At 43.6% G+C, this 25,074-nt stretch overlaps 1 protein-coding gene across 1 annotated transcript in view; it reads left to right on the plus strand.

The window, feature by feature from the left end:
- The window catches only part of PTPA (protein phosphatase 2 phosphatase activator), a 206,325-nt gene that overhangs the window by 109,314 nt on the left and 71,937 nt on the right, over window positions 1–25,074 (plus strand). The window contains exons 6-8 of the mRNA XM_082263098.1: window positions 6,565–6,664; window positions 15,236–15,360; window positions 18,677–18,777. Coding sequence (XP_082119224.1) covers window positions 6,565–6,664; window positions 15,236–15,360; window positions 18,677–18,777 — 326 coding nt within the window. The remainder of the gene's footprint in view (window positions 1–6,564; window positions 6,665–15,235; window positions 15,361–18,676; window positions 18,778–25,074) is intronic.

Below are 25,074 nucleotides of genomic sequence, written 5' to 3' on the forward strand. Positions count from 1 at the left end.
ACCACCAACCTCTGTTGTAGTTACGAGAAAGCACCAGTTGAGGAAGCTGCAGAAATTAGCACTTATACAGATGACAGATTCCTCCTCCCCCCTTTGTGGTTCCTCATCCCTTCAAGACACAGATCAGACCAGACAGCTCCTGGAAGTGTTGGATTCTGCAGCCTCTATTATTCTCACTTTCTCTTGACTACAGTAGAGATCGGTGGTGCAGGCACCACAAGAGGTATTAGATGTCTTTTGCTTTCACATGGATTTGAAGGACAGGGTCACTTTAAAGTTCTTCATGCACATTACAATATGATTAGACAGTAACTAGGTAGTATAGAGCCTGGTTATAACATGCATAGTTCTCTGTAAATATAGAGGAAAATACACTTGTATAACAATAGTGTTATACTCTATAACTTGTGTAGCCAGCTTTAGCTCTATCAAGAAAGCCCACCTAAACCACCCATTCAGTTTATATTGGATTATGTAGGCCATGACACTACATATATGTCAGTAAATCTCGGGAAGGTTACAGTGCCTTGCGAAAGTATTCGGCCCCCTTGAACTTTGCAACCTTTTGCCACATTTCAGGCTTCAAACATAAAGATATCAAACTGTAATTTTTTGTGAAGAATCAACAACAATTGGAACACAATCATGAAGTGGAACGAAATGTATTGGCTATTTCAAACTTTTTTTAACAAATAGAAAACTGAAAAACTGGGCGTGCAAAATTATTCTGCCCCCTTAAGTTAATACTTTGTAGCGCCACCTTTTGCTGCGATTACAGCTGTAAGTCGCTTGGGGTATGTCTCTATCAGTTTTGCACATCGATAGACTGAAATTTTTTGTCCATTCCTCCTTGCAAGACAGCTCGAGCTCAGTGAGGTTGGATGGAGAGCATTTGTGAACAGCAGTTTTCAGTTCTTTCCACAGATTCTCAATTGGATTCAGGTTTGGACTTTGACTTGGCCATTCTAACACCTGGATATGTTTGTGAACCATTCCATTGTAGATTTTGCTTTGTTTTGGATCATTGTCTTGTTGGAAGACAAATCTCCATCCCAGTCTCAGGTCTTTTGCAGACTCCATCAGGTTTTTCTTCCAGAATGGTCCTGTATTTGGCTCCATCCATCTTCCCATCAATTTTAACCATCTTCCCTGTCCCTGCTGAAGAAAATGCGGGTTCAAACCATGATGCTGCCACCACCATGTTTGACAGTAGGGATGGTGTGTTCAGGGTGATGAGCTGTGTTGCTTTTATGCCAAACATAATGTTTTGCATTGTTGCCAAAAAGTTCGATTTTGGTTTCATCTGACCAGAGCACCTTCTTCCACATGTTTGGTGTGTCTCCCAGGTGTCTTGTGGCAAACTTTAAACAACACTTTTTATGGATATTTTAAGAAATGGCTTTCTTCTTGCCACTCTTCCATAAAGGCCAGATTTGTGCAGTATACGACTGATTGTTGTCCTACGGACAGAGTCTCCCACCTCAGCTGTAGATCTCTGCAGTTCATCCAGAGTGATCATGGGCCTCTTGGCTGCATCTCTGATCAGTCTTCTCCTTGTGTGAGCTGAAAGTTTAGAGGGACGGCCGGGTCTTCGTAGATTTGCAGTGGTCTGATACTCCTTCCATTTCAATATTATTGCTTGCACAGTGCTCCTTGGGATTTTTAAAGCTTGGGAAATCTTTTTGTATCCAAATCCGGCTTTAAACTTCTCCACAACAGAATCTCGGACCTGCCTGGTGTGTTCCTTGTTCTTCATGATGCTCTTTGCGCTTTAAACGGACCTCTGAGACTATCACAGTGCAGGTGCATTTATACGGAGACTTGATTACACACAGGTGGATTCTATTTATCATCATTAGTCATTTAGGTCAACATTGGATCATTCAGAGATTCTCACTGAACTTCTGGAGAGAGTTTGCTGCACTGAAAGTAAAGGGGCTGAATAATTTTGCACGCCCAATTTTTCAGTTTGTCATTTGTTAACAAAGTTTGAAATATCCAATAAATTTTGTTCCACTTCATGATTGTGTCCCACAAGTTGTTGATTCTTCACTAAAAACTACAGTTTTATATATTTATGTTTGAAGCCTGAAATGTGGCAAAAGGTCGCAAAGTTCAAGGGGGCCGAATACTTTTGCAAGGCACTGTATATGATCTGTGGCAGTGCTGGGACTATGCCACTAGTGATGGGCTCGGGCGTGTTCGGATCGAGCCCACCAGGAACCCCTTACTGCTCACCGCCAATCATAGGCAGTGAGGCATGTCCTGACTGGCACATACACACGCTGCCTATGATTTGGCTGTTTGCAGTGCCGGCTTCCTGGCGAGCTCGATCTGAACAAGCCCGAGCCCATCGCTGCCTGCCACTGTGAAAACATAGGAGAAAATGGCACAGGATCTCCAGAATGTCAGGTGGTTTTTCATCTTTCTCCAGGTTTTGTAATTCCCGAATCAGGGTCTGGAACTCGGAGATTTCAAACTTCTTTGGGGGAAGGAAGGAGTCTCAAGTCCTATATCTGGGTCTTGCCAGAAACCACCAGGCTGGGTGTGCAGTTATTCCCTTCCCTTATAATCTAGGACTTGACAATAGTATGGGACTCCACCTGAGAGACAGGAGCTCTCTGCATAGGGGTCAGGAGGACATCTATCCCTCCCCAGGAGTCAGAGAGGCTGCACAGGGCAGCCAAAGCGTGTATGTCTGCACAGTGCAGGTGCAGTGGGTGACAGACCAGCAAGGAGCTGGAGAAGAACCAAGGGACAGGAGTATGTACTGGAGCACTGAGCTGCTATGTTAGATGGTCTAGAGCAGCCTTTTTCAACCAGGGTGCCTTTAAGTTTCTTTAGGGGTGCCTTGGCAAAATGCCTAAAAATTGCCCTTAAATTGAATACAAGGCAATTTATGGATGAAACCTGCCTTTTATTTACACAAAGCCACAGGTTTTCATTGTGCAGCATTACAACCTTCTAGCTGCCGGGCAATGACCTTGTCAGTTGTTAAAGAGGATGTCGGTCACCTGCATGACCCTACCCTGCCTCTCCCCATCAGCTTTGGGGTCACATTAGCTAAGTGATGAAGAAAAACTGAGGAAGAAGAAAAAAACCTTGGAATAATAATCAGTACCGGTTTGCACCTGTAGCGCTGGGTCTCCAACGTGCTTGGATGTTGCTGCATTATGTAAAAAAAATTGGAATCGTTTTTACATTTTAGGATGGGGTGCCTCAAGACTGTCCATAATTTTAGAGGGTGCCTTGACACTGCCCATAATTTTGGAGGGTGCCTTGAGGCTGCCCATAATTTTGGAGGGTGCCTTGAGGCTGCCCATAATTTTGGAGGGTGCCTTAAAGCTGCCCATAATTTTGGAGGGTGCCTTGAGGCTGCCCATAATTTTGTAGGTTGCCTTGAGGCTGCCCATAATTTTGAAGGGTGCCTTGAGGCTGCCCATAATTTTGAAGGGTGCCTTGAGGCTGCCCATAATTTTGGAGGGTGCCTTGAGGCTGCCCATAATTTTGGAGGGTGCCTTGAGGCTGCCCATAATTTTGGAGGGTGCCTTGAGGCTGCCCATAATTTTGGAGGGTGCCTCAAGATTTTCCATCATTTTGAAGGGTGTCTTGACTGAAAAAAAAATTAAGAAACACTGGTCTAGAGGACCAAGGCAAAAGGCCTGAGCAACGGCAATGCCAGAGAGAGCCAGGAGGCTGAACATCATTTATGTTTGTGTTTATGGTGGAAACCCCTGTGTGGGAAACTGATTTTCTGTGTGAACTTTTTCCATTTTTAAAATTAATAGTGGGCCAGCAAGCCCCTAAACAGCACTTCTAGAGTGGACTAAACTCACTGGGAAGCAATATTACCGAGAGAAAACCCCCCACAACATCACAGATCAAATTCTAAAGTGCTTAGCCATTATAGGACAAAGGAGCAATCTGCTTGTATTTGCATGTTTTTATGACACTTGGCATTACGAGAAAGCTTTTGCAGAAGGAGTTAAACTGGCATTGGAGGCTATTTGAGGTACAGGAATGGGAAGTCTGGGTGGGAGCAGTGATGGGAAGGAAGCTGGGTAGGCAGGAAAGGTGGTAGATGACAGGGTCTATGCGTTGAATTCTGGGTATATTGCAGCCATACTGCAGTCATCTGTTTTACATACACCCTGGCAGAGAGCGTTGCATGCCACTAGAATGATAATGAAGCTGCCACAGATTAAATTAGCCGCTACGCTGCCGGGCAGTCTGCGATCCTCAAACCATGGAGGCTGACAAGGACACAGTGTGACTTGTAGTTCTGCTGAGCTTTGAATCCTGCAGATGGTAAATAAATGATCAGCGTTCTCTGAAGATATAGCCCCCTCAGCTGCCATGGACAGTGAAATGGGATATTTAGCAAAATAATTTCTGTTTGTAGATACTTTGGAACCCACATGACTGGCTCAGTTAGGTTTTTCTAAAAGCAGTGATGACATACCTTTCAGTAAAGCTGACCATATGCTAGTAGAATTTCATTTTATTTTCCAATCCTCAGTGGGGTCAAATCGATGATCGTTTTTAACCAAAAAAAATTCTAAGGATCAGGATAGAACATTTCAAACAAATTTTGTATGTTTTCGTTTGGAAAAATTCCATTCATTCTAAAGTTTAATTTTAAAAGCAAATGAAATTTTGTACAAACAACCTTTTGTCAATTTTCTGTTGGCATTTTCGAATGTATTGACGAGATTCTTTATACGAACATTCATACAAAAATCTACCAGTGTATGGCCAGCTAAATCAGACTTCATCTTCCAGTGATCTGAAACTCTTATTAGTGAGCAGTATGATGGCATGCGTGCCTGGCAGCGCTGCGATCAAAGGCTCCGTTTCCATCAGTCCACATCTCTGTGTGAGATCTCCCACACCCCAAACATAAAAGGCAGCTTCCATTTAAAAATGGTCGTAATATGTGTGTCTTTATGAATAGAAATTGGGTGGAGAGTTAATATCTATCAACAAGATGTCGGCACAATCCCCTAAAAGACAAATACATCTAAAAATAAACCAAGTCTTCTAGAGCATGCTTCTGTTTGACGCATATGTATCCAAGTACGTGGTATGTTGGTACTCCCCAAAAAACCTAGGTGTAGCTGTATACCAATACTCCTTTTTGTAATTTGTCAGGGTCTCCCAAAACCGTCCATATATGATACATGTTAACTGCTTGTACTGAACTATGCATCTGTTTATGTGCTGGAAAATTGTACTTGTTTTTCTTTTTTGTGGGAAAAAAAAACGTTAAGGCTCCATTCACACCTGGGCGTTTTTGAGTGTTTTTCAGCTGCAAAAACGCTCAAAAAAAAAACGTTACAAATGCCCAACAAGTAAAACCCCATTCATTTAAATGGCCCCTGTTCACATCTGAGCGTTTTGCAAAACGCCTGTAGCTGAAAAAAGTACATGAGCTTCTTTTTGGGCTGATTACCAGCGTTTTTGATAATGTCAATGCCTGCCTCCAAAAACGCCTGAAAATCGTGGTAAAAACGCGGTAAAACGCTACGCTCAAGTGTGAATGCAGCATTAATTAAAAAAAAAAATAAAATAAACCAAGTCTGACAAGGGAAAAACCTTTGCAGATGAGGAAAGCGAGGATTTTAATCTGCCAAAAAAATCTCAGAAAAAGAACAATTTATAAAAAATATATATCAATTTTATTGAAAACAAAGTAATAAAAACATCACATGAACATAGACCATATAAAGTTTTTTTTTTTTTTTTAAAGGGTGTATATATATATATATATATATATATTTCTTGGACCATTTATCACATATCTGGATTCTGAGGAAGCCCAGATGATGGGCAAAATGCGTCGATCAACCGCACTGTAGGATGTGTTTTGTTATGTGATACACCCTGTATATGCTGTATGTTCATGTGCTGTTTTTATTACTTTGTTTTCAATAAAATTGATATATATTTTTTATAAATTGTTCTTTTTCTGAGATTTTTTGGCACATTAAAATCCCACTTTTCTTCGTCTGCAAAGGTTTTTCCCTTGTCAGACTTGGTTTATTTTCTAGGTGTGTCTTTATGACTGTGGTGGGGACATTGAATTGTAAGCTCCTTTGGTGACAAGGACTGAGTGTGTAAAATGCTGAAGCTATATCAATGAATAGAAATATAATGAATAGAATGCTTTTTTGTTCTGCTTAAGGTTTGTTCACACAAGCTCCTCAGCTCTGCGGATCTCTTCTCTCTAAACGGGGAACAGATGCTGGGAACTATCTTCGGCATAAAAGAATGCAAGATGCCGGCTGTAGTTACATGGGCGGGCGTCCTTTGCATTATTGATTATTTAGGGTCTTTTTTTTTTGTTAAAGATGTATTTTATAAATGTGGTAATCATGGTCTTCATTCATATCATAACAAGTCAAGAAGAATGAGTATGCTGCAGAACAGACATGCAAGAAAAAAATGGCTGCTCATGTGAATTAGATCTAGCTGAATAAGCCTGTGTGTAATAAGACGTATTTTACCACGAATGGGTCCATGTGAAGATCAGCTTGGATCACAGCCGTTTTGTTTTCTTTGTAGGACATGAAGCTGCGTTTGCCGCCTTCCTGTTCTGTTTGTGTAAAATCGGTGTTCTCCAGGGGGACGATCAGCTCGCCATTGTCTTCAAAGTCTTCAATCGGTAAGCATGAAATAAATGGGATGCTTGTATGGAAAAGCCTCTAAACCTTTATTTTTTCTGTTATACTTGCCATATAATGCCATGGTTAGGCCTGCCTTGCAGGAGTTGAAGGGGGTTATTGGGAAACCAATAAGGAGCAGTTGATTATTAATGATTTCTGCTGAAAAATCTGCAGTTGCTTCGTTATCTATAGAGAAATGAGAATGGTCACTTCACCCCACGATGCATTTACCATATAAACATGTGCGACAGTGTGTGGCTAAAAGCCTGTTATGACGATCTCTGGGCTTGGGTAGATGGCAAAAGTTTTACATGAGTTTGAGATGCTTCTGAGATCATTAAGAATTAATTGACAGGCGAATTCGACCTGCAGTTGATCTTTTTCTGATCTGCATTTGACCTGGTTCAAGTGAATTTTGCATTCCCATCTGCATTCTCTTAAAGCGGAGTTACGCTCCCCCTCCAAAAATTAAAAGTCAGCAGCTACACATACTGTACACATACTGTAGCTGCTGACTTTTAATATTAGGACACTTACCTGTCCTGGAGTCCAGCGATGTCAGCACCGCAGCCGATGTTTTCATCGGCTGTCGGGTGCTCTCGCCGCCATTGCTGGTCGGGGAACCCGGTAGTGAAGCCTTGCGGCTTTACGGGCGGGTCCCTACTGCGCATGTGCGCTGCACATTCGGATTGGCTCGGCGGCGGAGGGTAGGAGGAGGGGTCCTCACTTTCCCGCGGCGACGTTCCCGGAAGTGGGGAAGGGTCAAAAACAGGTACCCGTTCCCCCCCGAAAGGGGCCAAATGTGGCACGGAGGGGGGGGGGGGAGGAAGCAAATGAGCAGAAGTTCCACATTTGGGTGGAACTCCGCTTTAAAGTGGAAATTTACCCATAACTTGCTAAAAATAATTTTCTTTAGCAAGGAACATACATTCCACATTAATATTCATGCTACCGAAATTAGGGTGTGCTGTAAATTGCCTCCAGCATTGCTCCTGTTTCCTTTCGCTGGAGCCTGCTGAAGCCCAGAGCCCCTGAGCAGCAGTAAATCTTTAGGCTGTCAGCAGATCCGTCTCTACAAATTTGGCCCAGTGCCTAAAATTAGAGAGCAATTGAGCATGTGCAGAGCAGGGTGAGACAGTGGATCACTGAATTTTAAACAGTAGAGGCACTTATTTTTAATGATTTACATAACTATACCTGCAAAAGAGGCCAGCCTTAAGTCATCTAGCAGGACTGAATTTTCTGACTAAAGTTTCACTTTAATCAATTTCTGGCTGACCAGAAGCTGGTTTAAATACTAAGATCCCTTCAGTAGACCCCTCTGTAGTAAAAATGCATATGTGTTTTTACCGCAATTTTGCTGTTTCCTTTGCGTTTCTGGGGCTTTTTTGTGTTGCATGCACCTGTGAAAATTGAACGTGACTCAAAAATGCACCAAAAACTGCACATTGTGTTGCATTTTTACCACAATTTCCATTCATTTCAATGGGAGGCTGCATTTTTGGTGCGGTTAAGATGCAGCATGCACTACTTTTCAAAATGCACTGCACCTGTTACACAGTGGTGTGAATAGTCCCATAGGGTTTAAAGGGAAACCTTTTTCTTGTGTTTTTCTTGCAAGGTAAAAATGCAGGAAAATTGTATCTGTGTGAAAGGGCCCTAAAAGGTGCTGGGTCACAACCTGACGACCCTTTAGAAGCTGTGCTATCTACTACATCATTAAACACAAGCTGTTGCCTCTACTGATTTCATTTCAGCGTGTGGCCCAAGAGCACTTTCTATGTGGCCTGCTTGGTTCTGCTAGAAATACACACACTGGTGGTTATAAAGAAAACAGTTGCTATGTTCACCTCTCAGACTGTAAATACTAGAGATGCACCGATACCAGTTTTTTAAGACTGAGTACGGGTACCGATACTTTTCCTCAAGTATTCATCGATACCGATTTCTATTTTTAGTGTCCTATGGAACTTTTTTTAGGGCCAGTTCACACCATACATGCATGACAACTGATGGGAAAACCACACAGGTTTCACTTGCAGAGACATCGGTTTCACATCCGTTTTCGTGTGCGTTTCAGTGAGTTTTTACAGCCTGTTCACATATGTGCAGGCCGGCTGCAGTGCGATTTTAAAAAAGTCCTATGTGTTTTCAGTCCAGTTCAGGTGTAATTTCTAATTTCAGACACTATAATTCACATTCGAGCAAACTGGAGACCAGAATGACAACACTGAAGAAATGACACTTTACTACAATGTAAAGTAGTGAGTGTACAGCTTGTATAACAGTGTACATTTGCTGTCCCCTCAATAACTCAACACACAGCCATTAATGTCTAAACCGCAGGCAACAAAAGTGAGTACACTCCTAAGTGAAAAGATCCAAATTGGGGCCAAAGTGTCAATATTTTGTGTGGCCACCATTATTTTACAGCACTGCATTGAGCATCTGTGGGGCATCCTCAAAATGGGAGGTGGAGAAGCGCAAGGTCTCTAACATTTGCAAACCCTGTGATGTCATGGAGGAGTGGAAGAGGACACCAGTGATAGGTAACCTGTGAAGCTCTGGTGAACTCCATGCCCAAGAGGGTTACTCTTGGGCATGGAGTTTACCAGAGCTTCACAGGTTACCTACCACTGGTGTCCTCTTCCACTCCTCCATGACGACATCACAGGGTTTGCAAATGTTAGAGACCTTGCGCTTCTCCACCTCCCATTTTGAGGATGCCCCACAGATGCTCAATAGGGTTTAGGTCTGGAGACATGCTTGGCCGGTCCATCACCTTTATCCTCAGCTTCTTTAGCAAGGCAGTGATCATCTTGGAGGTGTATTTGGGGTTGTATTATGTTGGAATACTGCCCTGCCGCCCAGGGAGGGGCTCATGCTCTGCTTCAGTATGTCACAGTAGATGTTGGCATTCATGGTTCCCTCAATGAACTGTAGCTCACCAATGCTGGCTGCACTCATGCAGCCCCAGACCATGTTGCTCCTACCACCATGCTTGACTGTAGGCAAAACACACTTGTCTTTGTACTCCTCACCTGGTTGCCGCCACACACGCTCGGCACCATCTGAACCAAATAAGTTTATCTTGGTCTCATCAGACCACAGGACATGGTTCCAGTAATCCATGTCCTTAGACTGCTTGTCTTCAGCAAACTGTTTTGGGGCTTTCTTGTGCATCATCTTTAGAAGAGGCTTCCTTCTGGGACGACAGCCATGCAGACCAATTTGATGTAATGTGCGGCGTATGGTCTGAGCACTTACAGGCTGACCCCCCACCCCTTCAACATCTGCAGCAATGCTGGCAGCACTCGTACGTCTATTTCCCAGACACATCCTCTGGATATGACGCTGAGCACTTGCATTCAACTTCTTTGGTGGACCATGGCGAGGCCTGTTCTGAGTGGAACCTGTCCTGTTAAACCGCTGTATGGTCTTGGCCACCATGCTGCAGCTCAGTTTCAGGGTCTTAGCAATCTTCTTATAGCCTAGGCCCTCTTTCTGTACAGCAATTCTTTTTCAGATCCTCAGAGAGCCCTTTGCCATGAGGTGCCATGTTGAACTTCCAGTGACCAGTATGAGAGAGTGAGAACGATAAAACCAAATTTAACACACCTGCTCCCCATTCACACCTGAGACCTTGTAACACGTTACGAGTCACATGACACCGGGGAGGGAAAATGGCTATTTGGGCCCAATTTGGAAATTTTCACTTAGGGGTGTACTCACTTTTGTTACCAGTGGTTTAGACATTAATGGCTGTGTGTTGAGTTATTTTGAGGGGACGGAAAATGTTATACTGTTATACAAGCTGTACACTCACTACTTTACATTGTAGCAAAGTGTCATTTCTTCAGTGTTGTCACATGAAAAGATAGAATAAAATATTTACAAAAATGTGAGGGTGTACTTACTTTTGCGAGATACTGTATCTGTAAACCAATCAGCAACTGAAGCCTAAAGCTAGCCATAGGCGGACTAAAATTAGAATGGCCAAATTTTGATCAGTGTGTGGCCGTCCTGTTTGACAGAAGTCTAATGTTAGATTGACCTCTGTAGAATGGACATGTTGGGAAAACTTTTTTCCATCAGTGGTTGCAGTCCCTGGTCAGTGTATTCTGAAAACTCTGGGTCCCACTGTCAGAATACAATGTCCTGGGTGGTGTTCTGCCATCTGTGTGTGTTTTTTTTTTTTTTTTTTTCAGTCTGTTGACCATAGTAAAGCCTAGTACACCCCATTTGTTTTTTTTTTTTTCTGAACAAATAAAACCTGACCACTAAGGTCGGAGCCGTTGTACTAACAATCTGTTAGTACAGGGATCTCCCCCACTGACCTATTGTGTTCTGATAGGGGGACGGCCCCACCGCCAGAACACTTTGGTCAGCGCTCTTAGCATTTGGCTAGGAGTGCTGATCGGGAGTCCGTCAGACGCTGGTGTTCCTGAATTCATGTCCGACAGAGGCTGGCCGAATGTTCTGTCGGACATGCTGCTATTCATACGGGTGGAATGTCACCCAACATTCGGCCCATGTGTACTAGGCTTAAGGAACTTTTTTTTGTAATTGCTGAACACCAGTCATCACATCCTTCTGTTTTTGGGTGGACCACTCTGAATAGAAACCGGTTTGCTCCTTTCTATTTCTGCTATTGCTTACCTAAAATATATATATATATATATATATAACTAAGAAAAAAAAATAATCCTTGGGATACTGTCAAGGAATACTTTACACAGGGATACTGACAGGGAAAGGTCGGATTCCAGGGAGTATGCCGCATTCCCACCATAGTGAATTTTGCACCGACCCTATTTAACTTTATTTGTATTATGTTTACACTTCAAAAAAATCAAGTTCTAAAAAGTCATACAATGTTCCAAAATGTAAAACCATACAACATCTATATGCACAAGAAAATAAACAACGTGCAAAAATTTGATTCTGTAAAATATTTGTGTAATAATGAGTACAAATAAGTCCAATTATCCATTGTGTTCCTAAAGACTGACATACACGACTCAAATTTCAGATGACTCATTCTAAATTAGCCTAAATGTAACTCATGGGTTTCTTTGTTGGCACCAATCGGCTCAACAAATGTCAGTTGTTCAGTTGACTTTTGTGGAAAGAGCCAGGTGGGAAATTGTTGGTTGAGATGCAGGAACTGTTTGGGTATTCTGACCAGAACCAGTTGTCCAGAATACAATAGTCGGGGAAGGGGAGATTCATCCATTCACGTTGCTTTGCATGGATGGAAGAATTGGTTAGAAATCTGTGGCCCACTGTGAACTTCGAATCAATGTTGCCAAAAAGGGTTCTGCCACGTGCTCCCAGATATCTCTGATCTGACGAGAACTCCCTCCTTTACCCTCACCTTTCACTTAGAGCACAGGGGTCTTCAGTTCAAACTTCGGCCCTCCGGTTGTTCAGGAACTACAATTCCCATCATGCCTAGTCATGTCTGTGAATAGAGTTTTACAATGCCTCATGGGAATTTTGAGTTCCGCAACAGCTGGAGGGCCATAGTTTGAGGATCCCTGACTTAGAGAATGGGTCAAACTGCTATATAATACTTGTTTCTGACCTTTTCTTGCCAACTCTCAGGGAAGTTATTCATGCAAAGAAACTACCTAAATAGGGAAAGATTGTTTACTTAAAAGTTGGTAATTTAAATGAGATCTAAACCCAGGAACAAGATGTAATACATTGCCGTTTACCAATCCTACAGCCGGCCATACAGTGATTGCAATTCAGCCAATGAAGCTGAGACTGTCTGAATTGTGATCAGCATGTGGCAGTCCGCGCTCAACAGCAGCCAATCATTTGATCAACTGCTGTCATAGGGACGTGTTGGAAAGCTTTTCTCGATCGGGGGCTGCAGCCAATCAGCTGTAGCTGTCTGCTGCTCAATGTATTCTGACATACGGGGGGGGGGGGGATTTCTCCATCCACCTCATTTGTGTGGATGGAGGAATTTGTTGTTTTTTTTTTTTTTTTCATTCAATTCGCTGGTTTAAGGAAAAAAACTAACAGTGAATGGTCAGCTTTAGAGGGGAGAGCTGCTTTAGTTTTCTTTTGAGAATAAGAAAGTTTTCAGCAAGTACAGAAAATACCTATTTATCTTTCAAAATTGTGATCTTGGAAAAGGATTTGGAGGTTCTAGTAGATCATAGGCTGAGCAATAGCTTGCAAATGCCAAGCTGCAGTAAACAAGGCTAGCAGACTCCTAAGCCTGGTACACACGGGCCATTAATCGGGTGGTTCAACAGAAACTGGCTGACATTCGGCCCGTGTGTACAGCAGCCTCTCTGACAGAAGCCTGACGAACGTTCGTCCGGCTTTTGTTCAACAGGCAAGCCAGAAAAACATCTGCTGATTGGCATCCAATCAGCACTCGCAGCCAATGAGCTAATAAGAGGGTTGGTAGACCTCAGTCTAACAAACCATAAACGTATTCTTTCTGGGGAAGAGATGCTTTAAAGGGCGATTGGTTTGCAATATAGAAATCTTTGCGCTCAGCGGAAACCTGTCAACCCGTGGTCTCCTATAGAAGACACACAGCCGCACAGTGAGGTTGGACAAGAGGTGGTTCAATCTTATTACTTGCTTAAACATTACTTTTAGAGCTGTAAGTATGTGGAACTCCCTTCCACAGTTGGTGGTGTCAGCGGGGAGTGTAGACAAATTAAAAAAAGGTTAGATGTGTTTCTTAGCTAACAAATTGTACAGGGATATGGAAAGTGGTAGTGACACACACACACACACACACACACACACACACACACACCTGGATGGACTGGTGTCTTTATTCAACCTTACCAACTGTACCCATATTAAACTTTCTTTTGTTATATGTTACAGTATAAACTTTGTGTGTAAATTTAAAGTGGTTCTAAAGGCAGAAGTTTTTTTTAACCTTCATTCTATGCATAAAGGTAAAAAGTCTTCTAGGTGCAGCTTTCCCCTCAGCCCCACTTATACTTACCTGAGTCCCATCTCGATCCAGCGATGTGTATGAGAGCAGTCTCTCTCTCTCCTCATTGGCTCACACAGCAGTGGTAGCTTTTGGCTCCTGCTGCTGTCAATCAGAGCCTGTGAGCCAATGGGGAGACAGCAGGGGGTAAGGCCAAGTTCAGGGGCTGACTGGCAACTTTCGGCCCAGGGGGCAAGTACAAACCAGAGGCCCATGGTGTAGCGACCCCCCCCCCCCTCTTCCTGGGCTCTTCCTGACCCCCATTCCAGACTGAAGCTCCACTGCATGTACTCTCTACTCAACGGCCGAATTCGGGTTCCTGACCTAGCCAGCAGGGGGCCGTTGGAGGGAGCAGCTCGGTTGGGGCTGCCTGGGGGAGGAGAGCCTCCAGTGGGACATGGAACCGACCTCTGCTCAGACACAGTTTACACCATCCATGCTGGGGGGGGGCGCGCGGAGGCCTGCGCTTTTGTCCTTGTCTTCAACCCGCACTCAGTAGGTCAACAGCGGGGACTTTTTACTTCTCTTCACCAGGAATCATTTAAGCATTTCTGTGGCAGAAGCAGTGCAGCCTTTTTTCAGGACATCAGAGCGGCTCAGGGGGCAATTCCCCCCCTACCCCTTGGCCCAGTCCTCCCCTGGCCGAGTTGCACTCTGTGAATGGACAATGACCATTCACAGGAGCATGGCTCGGGAGCAAGCCTGCTCGAGGGCTCCCATAGCAAGAGGCTTGCTATTGGGGGCACTCGGCAGGGGGAGGAGCCAGGACCACCGGAGGTGGTGAGGGACCCAAAAAGAAGAGGATTGGGGCTGCTCTGTGCAAAGCCATTGCACAGAGCAGGTAAATATAACTTGTTTGTTTTTTTGTTTTTAAATAACAGCCTTTTCGAATCACTTTAGACCGCATTCACACTGCAGCGGCACGACTTCGGGGGCGACCTCACAAGTCCCGTGCACCGCGACTTTGCGCAACTTGCACGGACTTCATATAATGAATGTCTATGCAAGTCGCTCCGAGGTCGCCCCGAAGTAGTACAGGACCCTTTTTCTAAGTCAGAGCGACTTGTGTCGCTCCTATTAGAACGGGTCCTGTAGCACTGCATGGACCGCGAGGGGCCGCGACTTGTGAGGCTGACAAGTCGCGGTAGTGTGAATGGAGCCTTAATTATGTGCCTGAAAATACTAAGCCTTATACAGACGGGAGAATTGGGAAAACCAAATTTGTGTTTTTTTTCTTTCTTAACTGTGTAGAAGTAGTTTGGTAATCTTTATTACAGTCAGCGTAGGGATTGGCCAGGTGCACATTGTGTGTGTGTGTGTGTGTGTGTGTGTGTGTGTGTGTGTGTGTGTGTGTGTGTGTGTGTGTGTGTATATATATAATGTTAAGGCACCTTCTAAGTGTATGATTACTTCTTCAAGAAAGATCTGGAGGTCCAGTATTTAGGCCCATTCACTGGGGTCCTGTGCATGACCACCAAAGTGCTCCGTAAAAGGCCTTCTTTGGTAGCTTGTAGTAATTGCTCCGTGAATGTTACCATTGTCTGTGCATTACTTTGATGTCTTCTCTCCCTCTGCTCTTCTTTTATATTTGCAGTTACCTTGAAGTTATGCGAAAGCTGCAGAAAACCTATAGAATGGAGCCTGCAGGCAGCCAAGGGGTCTGGGGCCTCGATGACTTTCAGTTTCTTCCTTTTATATGGGGCAGCGCTCAGCTTGTAGGTAAAAATAACTGTATTTGTAGGACAGTTGTTTTCTTTTTTTTTAAATTTTTTTTACATGTTGCAGTTATTAAAGAGGAACTTCGGTCATACAAAAAAATACTCTTGCTGCTGACTTTTATGCTCCCTTCACACCTGAGCGTATCATTTTCAGCCGTTTTTTTTGGGTGTTTCAGGTATTTTTCGGGCGTTTTTTGCAGGTGTTTGGAGGCAGGCATTGACATCTAACAAAAACGCCTGTAATCTGCCAAAAAAGAAGCTTGTGTACTTTTTTTAAACCTCAGGCATTGTGCTTCAGGCGACTAAATGCTCATATGTGAACAGGGGCCATTGAAATGAATGGGATTTTGCTTGTTAGGCGTTTTGAGATTTCAGAGATGAGCGTTTTACGAGCTGAAAAACGCTCAGGTGTGAACAGGGCCTTAATGAACAGATACTCACCAGTTTAGGAGATCAGCGCTGTCTTCACACAGGCTGGTTCTTCTCCAGTCTTTGAGTCCCAGCACTGCCTTCTTGACAGTGGGAAGCCGACTGTGACTCCCTGTTGATTTACAGCCAGCTTATTGCTCTTACAGACTGTTCCACAGCCTCCTGGGTGATGTGACAGGTCCCAGGAGGTTGTGGGCTGGAGGGGGGGGATTGGCGGCCAACTTCCACTATTCTCTCCTAGGTGAGAAAAGTGGAAGTGGGGGGGGGGGGGGGTAGTTCCTCCTCGAAGTAGGTATCCTCTGATAGAAAAAAGGAAAAAAATGTTCTCACTGAAGGCAGTGGGGGGGGGGGGGGGGGGTTGGGGAAGGAAGAGCAGTACTTCCACTTTTAGGTTTTAGGTGACCTTCCGTCTTAACCTCCCTAGCGGTATTTCCGAGTGTGGCTCGGGGTTAATTGTCAGTACCAAAAGTACTGAGCCACACTCAGGGACCGCCAGGGAGGTTAAAGGGGAAAGTCCGCATATATGTTATAATAAACTCCCCCCCGCTTTCCCTATAATTTCTGCACACCACAAATCAGGCTAAGATTGGGAGGAGTAGTGCCATGAGTCAAAGTGTTCGTCCACCATAAAAACTAAAATCCCTGCATCTATAGACCTCCGCGATCTAAAAACTAACCTATCTAGCCCCATAAAGAAGAAATCAGTATATATACCTTTTTTTGATGCCGATCAGATCCGATCTGAGCTCCAGCAGTTGGAAGCTCTGCAGAGGACACAGCCGACAACAGCTGTGAAATGAATGGGGAGTTCTATGGGGCTTCCGTTGTCGGCTGTGTCCTCTGCACCCGCCTCCATAGCGAAGCCTCCGCTAACAGCTCACTGTGGGATCGGGTCGGATTGGCTTCAAAAAAAAGGTAAGTATACTGATTTCTTCTTTTTAGGGCTAGATAGGTTAGTGTTAGATCGTGGAGATCTATAGATGCAGGGATTTTAATGTTAAAGTGGACTTCTACTTGAACCACTTGCTGACCAGTCCCTGCCTTTATACGGCGGCAGGTCGGCAAATCGCCGTACTTGTATGGCGGTTCGTGGGAGCGATCCTGGGGTTGCACGTGCAGGTATGTATACTGACTTTTTCTTTACAGGGCTAGATAGGTTAGTGTTAGTTCATGGAGGTCTGTAGATGCAGGGGCAGGGATTTTAGTGTTAGGGTGGACTTCTTCTTTAATGTCTATTGCATTGCTAAGTGTTGTCATCCTTTCAAGTTACAGGTATTAGGGTGAGGGGGGGGGGGGGGGAGTAGAGGTTGGGTATAAAGCAGAACTCTGCCCAAAAGACAATATTTGGACATGTACATTGTAAAATAAATTGGCACTAATGAAGTGTGTGCCGTGTGTGCAGGCTGCAGATCTCTAAAACTATTACTTTCATTCACCCTTTATAGTATAGCAATAACTGAACTTCTAGCATTGAGACAAACCCTTCAGATCTGATAGCTGGTTGCTTGCTTTCCACCCCCTCTATTCAGCAAATATGAAAGGAGGAGGTGTGGATGAACGTCATAACCTCCCCTCCTCAATCACAAAATGTCTTGTATGCTGGAAAAACAATGCAAGACCCATACTAAATGCAAACAAGCTGCAAAGTGTGCGATGTGCTATCAAAACTGTATTCCAGCTGAAAGTGTAATTCTCAGCGCTATATGTTTGGCGCTTACTATATTGTATGAAGGAAAGTAACAGTTCTACAGAACGCTGCAGACTACAAACATAGCATAAATGTTATAAGTGCCAATTTATTTTTATAGTACACATGTCCTAATATTGTTTTTGACCACAATTCAGTTTTAAGGAAACCTGCACAAAAAAAATATGCATTTTGCCATTGCTTTGCTCCCTGTTTTGAAAACCAGGCAAGTAATATGGCATTCTCTAGCTTTTCTCTCAATATAGTATTCCCTTAAAGCAGGGGGTCTTCAAACTATGGCCCTCCAGTTGTTCAGGAACTACAATTCCCATCATGCCTAGTCATGTCTGTGAATGTCAGAGTTTTACAATGCCTCATGGGATGTGTAGTTCCGCAACAGCTGGAGGGCCGTAGTTCGAGGGTCCCTGCAAAGGAAGTAGGAGCCTACACAGGAAGCAATACTTATACAATTCATAGTGCAATAAGTATTCTGGGTGATAGAGAAAACTGCAGATTTTGTAAAATGGTTTCAATCTCTGGCTGCATAGTGTGGCAGGGGTGGGGGAATCACAAGATTGATCAAAAGCATTACAGATCTTTTGGTTGGTGAACAGCTTACATGTGCATATCAGCAGTGTATGTAATGGTTTAGCTAGCTGGAGGTCTACTTTAAGGCTCCATTCACACCTGGGCGTTTTCAAATGTTTTTCAGCTCCAAAAACGCTCAAAAAAAAGGTTCCAAACGCCCAACAAGTAAAACCCCATTCATTTAAATGGCCCCTGTTCACATCTGAGCGTTTTGCAAAACGCCTGTAGCTGAAAAAAGTACATGAGCTTCTTTTTGGGCTGATTACCAGCATTTTTGATAGATGTCAATGCCTGCCTCCAAAAACGCCTGGAAAAAAAGCCTGAAAATCGCGGTAAAAAACGTGGTAAAACGCTACGCTCAAGTGTGAAATGCAGCCTAAGACATTTATATGGTAGCCACAAATAGGAATTGTAGACCCTGTGTTTGAACATCTTGAGTACAGTTCTTGTAGGATAATCCCTGCAGACCTCTAACCAGTTTTTGTTTGTTCTTTTAATATTTGGCCTAGCAAATGCATCTGCCGTATGTTTTTTATAAGCGCGGGGTATGCACGTACGTTGGTTGTTTCCCAGATTATGGAACATAAGTTCATCTATGACCAATATTTTGCAGACCATTCTACGCTGGAGCCCAGGCATTTTGTGGACGAGAGGGTGGTTAATGAGAATAGCAAGGATTTTATGTTCCTGGAATGCATCCAGTTTATAACACAGGTAAGGCGACTTCTTTCCTATAAAGCTTACTACTATGTCACTGCAAATAGGATCCATCGGCATCTTCCCACAGCAACCAGTTTAAATTAGGAGTGCAGCAGAAACTGATAGTAGGAACCTATGCTACATTAGTTACATAGTATCCAATACACCATATGTACTAAACTGTTTTGCTTTCGAAAGTAAACGTCACCAAGCACTTCTTGCCTGTTGAGGATCCGTACGGGTCATTGTTATTATGTATTTATAAAAGACATTTCTGTATTGTTCATTGACGGACACAGTTCTCTGATCCATATCAGTAGGTGGCCTTCTTGGTACAGGGACTGGCCCTGCGAGTTAAACGTCTTGCCAGGACGCACACGACAGGGTCTAGGCTAATGTGGCAGCGTTCCTATTTGGCCGACAGCCCCCCCCCCTGTCAGGAGATGGCGCCCGCCTGTGTTCCCGTTATGGTGAGTAAACGTTCCCCCACCCCCCCCCTTCCCTGGCGGATTTTGGGGTGGACACGGGCCCCCTCCCTTGGATGGTCGGACCCTCACACTCCTTGGTTTCCCTCTATCCTGTTGTTGAGGGTCCGACCATTCCAGGGAGGGGGCCCGTGTCCACCCCAAAATCCGCCAGGGAAGGGGGGGGAACGTTTAGTCACCATACCAGGAACACAGGCGGGTGCCATCTCCTGACAGGACCCCACGCCACCGAAGTGGGGGGCTGTCGGCCAAATAGGAACACTGAGAAATAAGCCTAGACCCTGTCGTGTGCGTCCTGGCGAGGCGTTTAACTCACGAGGCCAGTCCCCATACTAAGAAGGCCACCTACTAATATGGATCAGAGAACTGTGTCCGTCAATTAACTTAAGAGAAAAAGATTTTACGGTAAGTCAAAAACCCAGTTTTCCAGCCTGTCAGAACACTCAGAAAAACTCAGCCCCTTATGGTGCAATGCCATTGGGTCTAAAGCTGCCCATACATTAGTCGTTTTTCTATCAAACGTTCCTAATTCTCATGAACACATTTGATTACTTGATGAACGTTGTTCGAAAGTACTTATAAAAACATTTTACTTTTAGCTTTCGATTTTGGTGTGAATGTACTGTTAGAAATAACTTTGAGTAGCAACACACTAGGCAATCGCACTTCATTGGAAAACTGCTGTAGTTCTTTTTCCTCAAATTATTGCTAGGATTGATGAAATTTATGAATATGGAAAAAATCTTTCATACACGTAATAATACAAAGAGATCTTTCAATCTTAAATGGAACTCTTGGTCTCTCTATAGAAATCCAAACGGTAATTAGATTACATTTTGTAACATTACATTTTTTTTTTCTTCTCTTCTTTAAAAAGGAAAATAAGAGGGAGGATAGAGTTATGATATACTCATTCAGTACATTATGTGAATGTAACTTTATTCTTCTACCCGGTTTTGTACTTCTGTTTCTTAAAGTGATTGTAAAGTCTAGTTTAAAAAAAATAGAATAAAAAAATAACAAAAATGTTATACTTACCTCCTCTGTGCAGGTGGTTTTGCACAGAACAGCCCAGATCCTCCTCTTCTTAAGTCCCTCGTTTCTGCTCCTGACTCCTCCCTCCTATCCAGTGACCCCACAGCAAGCAGCTTGCTATGGGGGCACCCGAGCTGAGCTGCAGCTCAGTGTGTCCATTCAGATACAGAGCTGCCGTTCAGCCCACCCCCTCTCTCTCCTGATTGGCTCACTGACTTTGATTGACAGCCCCTGGAGCCAATGACGCTGCGGCTGTATCTCAGCTAATCAGGAGGGAGAGTCCCAGGACGGCCGAGGGAATCGTGGACATCACTGGATAGAGATGGGGCTCAGGTAAGTATTAGGGGGTGCTGGGGAGGCTGCTACACCAAGAAGGCTTTTTATCTAAATGCATATAGATATAAAACCTTCCTGACTTTACAACTCCTTTAAATCGAGAAGTAACATAATTATACAGTGTGTATTTTTGATACTTTATTAATTGTTTGGAATTTCATATATATCGATTTATGTACTATAAGTCCCCATTCACACTAGCGCGACTTGTCAGGCGACTTGGTCGCCTGACAAGTCGCGGTGGGTCGCCTGCCATAGATTAGCACAGGACCCGTTCTAATAGGAGCGACACAAGTCGCTCCGACTTAGAAAAAGGGTCCTGTACTACTTTGGAGTGACCTGGAGGCGACCTGCATTGACTTCAATTATATGAAGTCCGTGCATGTCGCGCCGACGTCGTGGTGCACCGCCACTTCACAGGTCGCCCCAGCAAGTCGCCCCTGTGTGAACGGGGTCTAATTGTTACCTCTCAAGTTGTCATGTAAACTTTTCTCTATAAAAGTTTGTAAACAAAAAAAAAAAAACAAAAAAAGGAATTGCATTAAGGAAAATTATCTATCCTGCTTTGTCAACACTAATTTGACCCCACGAACAATTTCAAAATTGAACTAATGTTCTTTAAATGAAAACTTTTGAACAAAATGTTACTAGTGTATGGCCAGCCATGGAAACTGGTTGCAACGCCATTTGTTCTGAATGGCCCACAAGTGACAAACACCCAGGTCAATGCAGACCCAACTTCTAGATTCTATTCTACATCACACTGCTTATGCCTATGAACTGAATAGAGAAAGACGGCTTGAATGAACACTCTGATGGGATGGAGGGGATTATACTTTTTGGAACATTTCCGAATGTGTACCACAATACATTTTATGTCTTGGTAGCACGGGTAATATATTGGTTGGTGCCAGCCAACACAGGTAATGTCATTGGTTGGAGTGAACTGGGTGGCAGGAAGACATTTGCTCCTCTCAGGTGAGTACAAATAATATACTTTGGGCTGGTGGCCTTCCGTAGAGATACTCTGCCATTCAAACCTCATTTAGTATTTTATTTAGGCTACTACACTTAATTTTCACAGTGGAGCCGTTATCTTGTTTAGCTCTAAAAACAACTTTTTTTTTTTTTTTGTTTACAATTCTTTCCCTTTAATCTACTATTTGTTTCCTATGGTTAAAAAGGTGTGTTAAAATAAACTATGTTCTTTAACACCCACCTTGGCCACCAGTCACTATGGCATCACTACTCATTTGGAGTGGTATGTTTTCTTTAGAGGAAACTGTCCCTGCCGTAGAAAGGCCAGTTAGGTGTCTTCTATGACCAAACATTCCCAGTCCTCTTCTTGTTGGTTCCAAAGAAATAAAATAATCTAAAACTGCTCACCAAAGTTTCTGACTATGGATGTCTTTGTGACAGCTAGTAAGTAGAAAATGGCTGTGATGGGGGACTCCTACAGCTATTTTTTGAGAGTTTGGGTTCGAATTGGATAAACGTCTTCAAGTGGTTGCTCAGGAAAGCTGAGAGTTGCTCACTTGGTCTCCAAAAAGCCAGCATGCAAGCTCTATTGTACATACTATGGATGGCAGTGGGTTTGTGAGGAAAGGACCAACCAAAGCTAGGGGGAAAAAACTCCCAAATGCTCCACCAACACTGCGAGAGGACACTGCGACACATGCAGGTTAAAACATGATAGTGGTGGACTCATCTGTAAGGGGAACACCAGCCACCCATTGGGTCAAGGAGGGAGGTGGGCAGGCATACCAGTCTGCATGGAATCAAGTTGGCCAATCTCTTAATTCATTACCTTTTAAACCATCCTAAATACCAAGAATCTTGCTGAATTAAGGCTTCCTTGGGGGGAAATGTATCAAAATTTGAGCGGACGGAATCCAGAGCAGCTGTGCATGGCAGCCTCCGCTTCTATCTTCAGCTTGTTTAGTTAAGCTATGAGAAAGAAAGCTAGAAACTGGTTGGTTGCCATGCACAGCTGCTCCAGATTCCGCTGCTCCAGTTTTGATAAAATCCCCTCTGAGTATTATGGCTCTCGATGAAATCAAAAAAGTAAAAGATATGTTGCTCTGCCTAAGAATGTAGGCTTTTTTTATATTTTTTTAAGATAGTGATTCTAAAGAAATAAGGTTTATTTACTTCAATGCATTCTATGCATTAAACTATAAAAACCTTCTGCATGTTGTTCTTCCTCCCCCAGCCCCTCAAATACTTACTTGAGCACAATCTCAATCCAGAGATGTGCATGAGAGCAGAAGCTCCGTCTGCTTTCTTCCTGCTCATTGGCTCAGACAGCAGTGGGAGCCATTTTCTCCTGCTATTGTCAATCACACCTGGTGACTAGGGGGCGGAGCCGAGTCCCACTGTCTGTCAAGGGACGCAGATAGAGAGGCTGGGAAGGGAGCCCACACAAGTGCCCTTATAGGCATGCTGCTTGCTATGGGGGCACAGGACAGTGGGGGAGGGGCCAGGAGTGCCGACGGGGGACACCAGATGAGTAGTTTTGGGGCTGCTCTGCAAAATTATTGCACAGATCAGATAAGTATGAATTGAGTTGTTTTAAAGAAAAAAAAATTAATAATGTTTAGGATCTTGCTAGATACCCTTTCACCCCAAACCAGGGTATGATGTGCTCTTCTTTGCTTGGTTAAAAAAAAAAGAAGCAAATCAAGAGATCTGATGTCCTTGTGGCTTCACTTACTGCAGGCTTGTTCCAGTAATTATGGAATCTAGCCACTTGCCCTCCAGAAGGTTTACCCCCCCCCCCCCATCATGACCAGGCCATTTTTTGCCATATGGCACTGAGTAACTGACAATTGCGCGGTCGTGCAACACTGTACCCAATTGAAATGTATGCCTTTTCTTCCCACAAATAGAGCTTTCTTTTGGTGGTATTTGATCACCTCTGCGTTTTTTTTGTTTTTTTTTCTTGTGCTATAAACCAAAAAACACAATAGATTTAAAAAAAAAAAAAAACAATCCAATAAAAAAATGACAAAAATGTTATTTCTTCATCAATTTAGCCAATATGTATTCTGCTACATGTTTTTGGTAAAAAAAAAAAAATCCCAATAAGCGTATTATGATTGGAAACCTCGGCTGCGGTGCCGACATCGCTGGACTCCAGGACAGGTAAGTGTCCTAATATTAAAAGTAAGCAGCTACAGTATGTGTAGCTGCTGACATTTAATTTTTGGAGGGGGGGTGGAACTCAGCGAACTCCGCTTTAATGTGGACCTACGCTTGGACCCCTCAACCCCAATTCCTTACTAGGGAAAGCCACCTTAGTATAATTTTTGCCTTTTATCATTTAAAGCAGCAGTCTTCAAACTATGGCCCTCCAGTTGTTCATGAACTATAATTCCCATCATGCCTTGTCATGTCTGTGAATGTCAGAGTTTTACAATGCCTCATGGGATGTGTAGTTCCGCAACAGCTGGAGGGCCAGAGATTAAGGATCCCTGTTTTAAAGGATAGTCAGGATTTATGAAAGGGGGAGGGGGATTTCTGTAATTGCCCACTTTAAGGTAAAATTAGTGTATTTTCTGGCTTTAGCAGAGTTGCTTTGTATCCTAAAAACGCTTCCGTTGCTTGCAGGTTTCACTTGTTGCCTTGAATTGCTCTTTAATTAAACTAAAATATTGCAGTGCCATTGGTCTCTGATTCTATTTCTGGTAGCATAGTGTGCCTCTAGGACACAAGCAACGCTGATGGGAAGCACAGAATAGCCCTATTGAGAAGGTATATTGTGTGTGACCCGGGGGTCACATGGGGCTGGCACTTCCTGATTGGAAGATGCTCCCGAAGGAAGGAGACATGACAGAACAGTTCCTGCCTGCAGCACTATATGGCAGGGAGAACAGCTGCCTAGTAGCCTCGCATCCTATTGTGTCTACGTCTTCCTGCAATGATCCGCAATGGAAATATTCACCCTCCGCTTGTTACATTTCCATATAAAAGTGACTGCAAGGAAAGAAAAACAGAAATGGAGACCCGCTACTTATGTGTGTAGGAAAATATTCAGCCTATATATTTTTATTTCACTTTGAACCTCGTACGTTCCCTCTCCACAAGGAACACGGTGCTATATCAAAGCTGGATATCTGCATATATTGTTCGCCTATACTGTTGTCAGAACCGTGCCTGATCCACATTACCAAAGCACAGTCTTCAGCAATCTTACAGCACTGTGAAACATGTATTGCAGTGATGTTTCCCTGTTGTAAACATGCTCATAGAAACGCAGGAGCGGCTGTTTTAAAGGGCCAGTAAACCTAGGACAAAAATAACTTCATGTTAATTATTAAGCCTCATGCACACTGGACGTTTTTACAGCGGCTGGTTTTGGCGTCAGAATAGTTTATATTTCCATCATCGCACACCTTCTGGATATAGGCACATCTGCTGTGGGTGCTGCAGCGATCACCAGCTGGACACTGGATCT

This window comes from Pelophylax lessonae (assembly GCF_965119305.1).
Source record: "Pelophylax lessonae genome assembly, chromosome: 7".
Classification (NCBI taxonomy): Eukaryota; Metazoa; Chordata; class Amphibia; order Anura; family Ranidae; genus Pelophylax; species Pelophylax lessonae.